At 50.9% G+C, this 8,964-nt stretch overlaps 2 protein-coding genes across 2 annotated transcripts; both read left to right on the top strand.

Moving 5' to 3' along the window:
- Positions 1 to 428: 428 nt before the first annotated feature.
- Positions 429 to 1,010, top strand: KRP23_333 (uncharacterized protein; the record flags this gene model as incomplete). Its single annotated transcript, XM_067887944.1, has 1 exon — positions 429 to 1,010. The coding sequence occupies one exon, from the start codon at positions 429 to 431 to the stop codon at positions 1,008 to 1,010; it is 582 nt and encodes a 193-aa protein (XP_067750890.1).
- Positions 1,011 to 4,521: 3,511 nt separating this feature from the next.
- KRP23_332 (putative ankyrin repeat protein R848) lies at positions 4,522 to 6,805 on the top strand (the record flags this gene model as incomplete). Its single annotated transcript, XM_067887933.1, has 3 exons — positions 4,522 to 4,649; positions 4,786 to 5,654; positions 6,624 to 6,805. 3 exons carry the CDS (start codon positions 4,522 to 4,524, stop codon positions 6,803 to 6,805), a joined length of 1,179 nt encoding a protein of 392 aa, XP_067750889.1.
- Positions 6,806 to 8,964: the final 2,159 nt, after the last annotated feature.

The following is an 8,964-nucleotide window of genomic DNA, read 5'->3' as shown; positions in this document are numbered from 1 at the left end:
ACCATTCGTAGAACTAGCGAAGTGAGTAGATATTGTTTTCGTGGTGGAGCTGGTTTTCCGCTCCAAGACCAAGTTTTGCAATCTATTGCATGCTGGTAGCACCGCCCTAGACTCGTCAGTCGAGGTACCTCTCCGCGAAGCTTGCAAACATAGCGGTTCAATCATTTTTCCTAGCTTCGGGACCTGACTTCAATGACGCCCAGACCTCTCCGTGTGCAATTGCGTGCTGGTCCCGTCGCAACCTGCCACTTAGCGCGCCGCTCTGAGTCCATGCTGACTTATCGGAGCCCGTCCGCTTCAACAGCGAAACACGTGTACAACTAGTGACTCGCTCCTGAACACCAACGCAACTGCCCTTTTGCAAATGGGATTGGAAACGCTCTCGTCACCTAAAGGCGAGCGATTCAAGCTGGACGCAACCAGTATACATGCATTTGCGTTATAATAACCATTTGTGCTTCAAGTGCAGCGTCCACATTGTGGACGTGCAGCTAGAGGAGGTTCTGCAGGCCGTGGCCAAGGTCAAGACCCGCGACGCCAGACGCGCCATGAGCTACTTGCACGCCGACGAATTTGTGGACACGCAGACGCTGCTGGCGTTCCCCACGTCGGCGGAGCACAAGACACCCAGCTATTCGTACCGAGTCATCAAGTGGGCGCTGCTCAAGGCGCGACGTCGAGACGGCCAGAAGACATTTTGCTACTTGGAGTACGCCGGTAAGAGGAAGCCGCACGCAGCAGTGAGCAGTGTCGTGGGCTTCTGTGTACAGGGGGCTATTGCCAGAGGCCGAGAGGTGCCGACGCTCGAGGGGTACGACATTCTGCGCGGACAGTTTGTGCGCACGAGCATCCTCGTGACCAAGACGCACCAGTTCAACATTCTAAAGATCACGGCAGTGGCACAGGTGGACGGAGCCTTGGTGCCGGCTGCCGTGAGGCTGACGATGGAGGACATCATGCTGGACTTTGTGGGAGGTGGTCTGCTCGAATTGCGCCCCACTGCGCGCTGAATGAAAGCACACACTGTATGCACGTGTGCTCAATGTGTATAGCAGGCGACCCCCGCACGCTCGCCGCTCCCACCGTTCAGGCAACGGCATCGCCCCCTGTCTAGTCGGAATAGTGATTATAGCAATGAATTGGATTATGGTGGCTATAGTAGCGACCATCACCCGCGAGGGCACCGTGAGGACGGAAATGGTGACGAAGGCGTGCATTATAGGCTCAATTCAGATGTTGCAGTACTTTTACGACAATGAGAATAGTTCATTGAGGAGAGTGCCAAAGTCGAAGGAGTGAGGGTTTCATGTCGAATGAGGCCCTCAAAACCAAAAGAAAGTGGTCGCAGCTGGCCATAGTGATGTCGTGTGGTGGCTGCTGCAACATCGTCCTAACGGGCCACATAACATGGTCAAGGCGCTGGAGTCCGCAGTGATGAACGGCGATGTTTTGATCGCAGAGTGGCTGCTGACACACGGAGCCCGTTGGCCTAATGACCCTCGAGGGTACGTTTCAGGGTATCATTTGGCGAAGATTGGGCGGCTTGACGTGCTTAAATGGCTGGACGAGAAAGGATAGCTAGGAAGTGCGACGGGATATCTTGCCAATGCAGCGGGTGGTGGACAACTCGTTGTTGTTCGGTGGTTCATACAATGGCAGAAGCAGCGGGAAATGGATTCCTTGAGGTTGTTTAGTGGCTCATCGCGGAATATAGCGAAGACCCCGGGGTGATCTATTCAATTACGAGGATTCTCGCTCGGAGTATGAATTATCTCTCACGGTTGCGATGGATGTGGCTACCAAGAACGAGTGCCTTGAGATACTGAAGTACCTTCATGGTCTGCAGAAATCAATGCAGGCAAGTGCGAAGAAGAGAAAGAGAACCGAGGCCAAAAAGAAAGCCATGCCGACTTGCACAACAAACGCGATGGATTTTGCCGCTGAAAACGGTCACCTGGTTGTCGTGCAATCAACCGTTCAGAGGGATGCACAACGGCAGCAATGGATGATGCTGCACGTGGTGGGCACCTTGCCGTGGTGAAGTGGCTTCATAGCAACACGAGCGCGGGTTGTACAAAATCAGCAATGGATGGTGCTGCAACATTCAACCATCTTGCTGTCGTGGAATGGCGTTTCAATCGTGCCGAGGGCTGTACGACCCATCCTTTCCCGAGAGCAGCCGGTTCTGGCGCGTTAGATGTCATAAAATGGCTACACAGGAATCGATCAGAAGCGTTTTCATACGCAATGAACGCTGCAGCGGAGGGCGACCAGCTGTGAGTGCTGCAATGACATTACAGCCATAGCTCGAGTCATAGCATCAGCTTTGGTATTGATACGGCCGCAAGATACAGCTACTTCGAGGTGGTTTTGCTTCTCTTCCATCAGCGCCAGGCGGAGTGCAGCGTAGAAGCTGTGGAGGAGACAATACTCGACAGTGACTCGGAGGACATTCACGCGTGGGCTGTCGAGCACTATCCAGAATGTCAGGTTGTAGCATAGGAAAGTGAATGTGTCAAGAGATAACAAAAAAGGTATAATAGTCCTCATGCTAAGTTAAATCGCGCCTATGACTACATTTTCCACGCCGTTGTGTTGATAGTTATGTCAATAATACAATTAGGACTGAGCTGGCAGGGGGTAATGGCCGTACACTAAATCACCTGTTACAGACTAGAACCACAGTTGCTACTGGTAACATTAACGACAGTAGTTCACAATTATTCGTCGCGAAGTGGCGGTGCATGCTCGCGGTAATGATCTCTAAGCCAGTCGTTGATATTTTCAGCTCCTTCTTCCTCGGTACCATCAAATGCTCGTTCGGTGCAGCCTTGATTACGCTGGGAATGCAGAAACAACACAAGATCCAAGTCCCAGCATGCCGCTGCTCCGTCCATAGCGATGGTAGAGCAACCCTCCGCCCGATTGGCGTGGAGCCATTGGACGACTTCTGAATGGCCTCCTTCAGCTGCCAGATCCATGGCGTCAGAGGTACAGCCCTCTGTACGATTTTCACTGAGCCATTTGACCATATCTAACTTGCCATAGCGTGCTGCGCCATCCATCGCTTCAGTGGTGCACCCAGCACCGATGCTGTGGAGCCACTTTACAACTTCAAGGTGGCCCTCACTAGCCGCCGCATCCATGACTTGCTTCGTGCATTCAATACCAGCTTGTGTACTCAACCATTTCACCACTCCCAAATGACCATTCTGCGCCGCATCTTCAATCGCTTCACTCGAGCATTTTTCTGGGTTTTGGGCATGCAGCCACTGCACCATTTGGAAATGCCCATTCGATGCTGCAAAATATACTGCACGCGGAGTGAAACCCTCCGATCGATTGTTAAAAAGCCACTGGACTACGTCGAAGTAGTTTCCAGCTGCTGCCAGGCCCATCGCTGCAGCCGTGCAGGTGGGGCCGGGGCCTTGTAACGTTCTTCCTCTCTTTCGCTTCTTCGTGCCACCTTTTAGCATCAAGAGCGAGACTTCGTGCAGATATTTCACCATAGCCAGATGTCCTTTCCCGGCTGCTGCATCAATGACGTGAGAAGGAAATTCATCATCGAATAGATTTATATCGGGGTCATCCGCAAATGTCTCGAAAAGCCATTGCACAGCATCGAGATGGCCGTTTCTAGCGGCCGACAGCATGGTATGACCACAAATCCAGAGCGACCTTTTTCTCAAAAAATGAGGAACTACAGGTTGCTCAAGTGGGTAATGCGGTTCTATGCGAATTCTGCTCCAATAGCGCTTGTAGAGAGTTTTTGCAAATTCCAAGTGGCCGCTTGTAGCCGCCGCATCCATGGCTCGGGCAGCTTCCACCAGTTTGTGCTTGAGCAACCAATTGACAACATCCATGTGCCCGTTCTCAGCAGCTGTGTATGTCGCCATGTGCGCATCTTTCACATAACCATTGCTGCGTAGCCACTCCATGACATCGATTCGACCCGCTGAGCCGGCATCATACATCAATCCCGGCGCGTGCTCGGCCACGATCTCGAAATTCGCTTGCACCCACTCAAGTATCTCAATGTCCCCATTTGTCACTGCAGCCTGCATCAGCTGAAACACATCGCGTCGCACCTCGATGTGCTCATGAAGCCAGTAGAGAGTCTCACGATGTCCGTTCTTAGCAGCAAAGGCCATGTCCTGTCCGCTCCATCGAACAAAATGACGAGCTCTTGGCTCCAGTTGAGCATCTTGTCGAACACTTCGTCCATCTGCACAGCCCCAATGGATCATATGATGGTAGAAAAACTGGAGCAACTTGAGGTTTCCTTGCGCCGCGACGCATTCCACGACTTCGTTAGAAACAACGCAGCCGTAGAAATGGTCGTAAAGCCACTGAATCATTTCCATCCCAGGCTGTCGAACAGCTTCCAGCATTGAGAATCGAAATTGGTACCTGTTATAGTGTTCATCAGTTCGCAAATATTTGCGGCGGGACCATTTTCCGCCTTTGCCAGGACCAACATCGGCCGGAGAACACTCGAATTCCGGACTGCTCGAGCCCCAGATGCGGTCCAGGAGGCGAGTCGAGTTGAATCTGATAGCACGACGCAGCTCCAGCTCCACGGAAGAGTCCAGGAAGGCGGACGTGTCTTTGATCACGTGCGCGAGAGACGAGAAACTTGACTTGGAGCGGTATACGAGTGTGACAGCTAGCAATGGTGGCGTCATTTATTTTGGAAGCTGCAATCTGTAAATTTACCCAACGCATATAAATTACACCCACACATAAATTGCATATTTCATTTTACTATCGTTGCTGCAACCTAAGCTGCTCGCATCTTCTTTTTCTGGCTCAAAATGGCTCAAATCAAACTCCGCTGCTGCTGGTGACGCTGTTGCTCCGGTCCAAGCCGGAGTTGTCCCCTTTGACCCACGTGATCGAGGCCACTTCTGTCTATTTAGACTCGTCAGTGGAGCTGCCTCTGCACAAGGCCTGCACATTCGGGTCTCTTGCTCTGCTCGACCGCATCTGGACCAGCTCCGTGGACCTGGAGTCAAACCAAAACCCGACCTGGTCCGTGCGCAATCTGCTTCGGACTGAGAAACCTCATTACCATGAATATCAGTTCTCGAAGTGTCTGGTTGAGGCTGTAAAACTAAAAAATGTGGCGATAGTCAAGTGGCTATTTGAGCACTTCCCCAATATTCCAGTTCGCCATGAAGTCGTGGGGGAGGCGACAGCTGCGGGGGCGCAGGACATTCTACGGTACTTTCTCGCCAATGAGGAGGTCTTTGACACGGCTGAGTGGCCTCGAGAAGTTGCTTGGGGTGGAATCGATGCTGCGAGGGCAGCTGAAGCTGGACACAGGGAGGTCGTTCAGTGGTTGTACAGTGAAATTGATACGGAACGGGACGACGATGCGGTGACGTGCCAGGCAATTGCTAATGGGGATATGGAGTTGGTGGCGTGGATAGGAGAAGATATTCCTGATGGACGTTGCTTTGCGGCTGCTAACGGCCATTTTGAAATGGTGAAATCGTTCTTTGACAAACCTGCGAACGGAGAGGGGCTTCTTCTGAAGGCAACCGAGAATGGGCACTTGGAGATTGCTCGGTGGATTATTGAGCGAGATCTTGATGGTACTAGTTTGAGCTACGAAGAAGACTTCCGCCCCCCTCGCATTACTTCTCTCGGCGGTGAGGCTAGTCTTGCTGTCCATGTCGCTGCAGTTAATGGACACTTGGAGGTTGCACAGTATCTTCACGAGCATGTTGATACAGCAGTGCGTGCCATTGGTGATAAAGAAGAAACTCGTCAAAGAAAACAGACACTAATGGCATTATCCATTCATTTTGGTGACAACCATCAGGCCCATCAAGTCTCTAGCAAAACCATGCTGCACGCTGCCAAGAACGGTTTACTAGGAGTGGTAAAGTGGTTATACTCGTCATTCGGCTCTGACCCCAGCGTGAATCTCTTTCAAGAGGTTAAGCGTCGCGAAAAGGAAGCTTTTGCTATCAAATTTGCCATGGCTGCTGCTGCTATGAATGGACATCTTGATGTTGTTAAATTTCTGCACGAGATGGCTCCTTCACACGAAGCAGACATATCCAGAACACACAAGCGAAGGAAGACGGGTCTCGAAAACAGGAACGTTTTCGTTGGTGGTAAAAGACTGTAACACGTCACGATTAAGTGCACAGCGGAAGCGATGGACAGTGCGACAGCAAACAATCACTTGGAAGTCGTCGAATTTCTCCACCAGAACCGAAGCGAGGGCTGCACGGCGCTTGCTATGGTCATGGCTGCTGCTGGAGGTCACCTTGGTGTTGTCAAGTTTTTGCATGAACATCGGACTGAGAGCTGCACAAGTGACGCGATGGATGGCGCAGCTCAGGCTGGTGCATTGGAAGTAGTGACATTTCTTCACGAAAACAGAGCTGAAGGTTGTACGAGCGATGCGATGGATAACGCAGCTTATAACGGCCATTTGAGTGTGCTGAAATGGCTGCACTGCAATCGAGCCGAAGGCTGCACTGCTCAATTTATGCTTAAAGCCGCGGCAAGTGGCCACTGGAAAACAATGAAATGGCTTCATGAGCGTCACCCGGAAGCTTGCACGTCTCCTGCCATAGATCAAGCTGCACTAGTGTGCGACTTTGAAGGCGTGCTGTTCCTACATCGTGCACGTAACGAGCAGGTGACTACGGACGTCGCAATACACGACCATGTGACCGAGTGCCCTGGGCTTGGCGACTGGGCTTGCGGTAAGCTGCGTGCAATAGATGTGATACGTGCCACTGAGCTCTTCCAGGAAGTCGACTCGGAATCAGAGGAAGATGAATGATGCGGTGTCGGCCTTGGTTCTCTGCAATTCTACAGGTACCAGTGATGAAGTAGATACGATGAAAAATACTGCTATGAAACTTGTGTATTTATTTTATTGACCTTCACTATGTGTCTAGCTTTTACTGTTGCCTTGATACACTGCACAAGTCTGTTCGATGGTCACCAAGCCATCGACTTCAAACAACCACTACGGGCTGCTGGTCACATATCTGTTGTTGTCCAACTTTCAAACTAGTATCAGTCCGCCCACACACGCACGCAGCACCACCTTCCATCGCCGCATTTTTGCCGACCGTTTTCGTGTACAATTTCGAGGTTTCCATCAACTAATCCATGCACTGCTTTTGTAGTACAACCTTCGCTTGTGTGGTCATGACCGTTGGTCGCGGTAGCGGCCGTTACCTCCAGGAATCCAAGCTGCTGTACGCTGTTGTACGATCTACGGTGATAGTTCAGCCATTGCACTTACTCATAGGTGCTACAGTGCATTGGTCAGGCATCGTTCGTTCCTGCTCGCATTATACAACCAAACAACGTTTTCAGTCCACTCGGCGAAGGCTCATTTGCGACCATACTCTGGATCATCGCCAACAATACGGGCATCGTCTTTATTTCCTATCACATGCTCACCGTGATCTCAACACTACCAATGTCGCGTAAATTATTAATTTTCACTGTATCGGAGGATAAAAAACTGACCTCAGAAGGATAATTAGCATTGTCCTAGAAATGGGTCGTGCAGAAGTGATGGGGCAAATGAGGAGCTCATATAGAATCATGCGCATTCATGAAAGCAGCTCACAGTTCAATTGGCACTCGGGCAAACACGAGTGGACCTCGAAGACTACAAGTGCATCAAGACAGCATGGACTACCTCTTGCTTCCGAATGGAGACCGCGTTCCTGCTACACCAGGAAAATACAGACTCACCAGCTCGCCGGATTTGAACCAATTCGTTGAAAAAAACTGGTTGCTCGAGTACGAGTCCCCCTTGCTGACTGGTCTTTAACCGATCAGCCTCCGTCCAGTCAGGTCAAGTCATGTGTCAAATTGGTTGCTAGAGGGCGAATATTCCAGGCGCTAAGAGTTTTTGGATGTTCGACCGCGCACGCTACGAGCTCACCAAGCAGAATTCAGAGTGAGCGTGGCTCGCCGCAGACATATCCTACATCGATGCGCGCACGTACGCGGGATTGTCGCGTGAAGAGAGAAAGTAGGAGTACAAGCCCTGCGCGCCTGCGATAGCCATCCTGTTCGTGGCGACTTGCGATGCATTCGAAGACTTGCAGACCAAACTGTCATCCTTCATGGAAGCTGGTACACACGGGGGTGTCATCGTTGATACCCAAACGGATCGGGTGTGGGTTTACGAACAAGGTGAGACGACGCCACGTTGGCAGCCGCTGGCATCGATTGAATTCGACTCCTGTTCGACAATTAAATTGAACTGTCGAGCGATCCAGGATGAAATGGTGCAGGCTGGTCTTCAAAAGAATGCAATTGACCATGCTCACTATTCTTTGCTGTCGTTTCTTTCCAAACAATACATTGAGGTCTTTTTAGATCTTCGCGTCAACAACGTGTACGGAGCTATTATCCCTGTCGTGGAGCATCTCTCGATTGTAAGGGGTGTCAGACTTATTTGACTTTTGGCACGCAAAGCAAGAGATGCAGGGTCCGTTGTTTTACTATTGCAACGGCAGCTCACGGTGGGCGTTTGAGTTTGGTTCGGTATTTGCATCAATTGTAGATCTCACTTGAGGCAAACTGTGGCAACGTAAGACCTAGCGGCCGATCAAAATCAATTTCACGATGTACTAGAGTGGTGCGGCTGAAGAATAGAGACGAAGGTTGTACAGAGGATGGGGTGTATCAAGCAACTTGGGAAGGTCATCTTCGCGTCTTGAAATGGGTTCACAGCCATCGCGCGGAGTTTTGTTCAATCGATCATGTGGCCCATCGTCATTGTTCGGGATTCTATTATTTCTACATACTGAAATCGCCCAAAGATGTAGCGCTGAAGGTGCCATATTGGCCTTAGAGAGCAACGCCACTGAGCGTTACGAGTGGATTGTTGAGCCTTATCCCGAGCTTTTTAATCGAGAACAGGAATGGAATTGTTGCACTGCCGGAAGAGAATCTACTGGTCAGACTGGT

The sequence above is a fragment of the Phytophthora ramorum genome, assembly GCF_020800215.1.
Source record: "Phytophthora ramorum isolate Pr-102 chromosome Unknown Phyram_PR-102_s0001, whole genome shotgun sequence".
Taxonomy (NCBI): domain Eukaryota; phylum Oomycota; class Peronosporomycetes; order Peronosporales; family Peronosporaceae; genus Phytophthora; species Phytophthora ramorum.
This window is presented reverse-complemented; position numbering and strand designations above follow the sequence as displayed.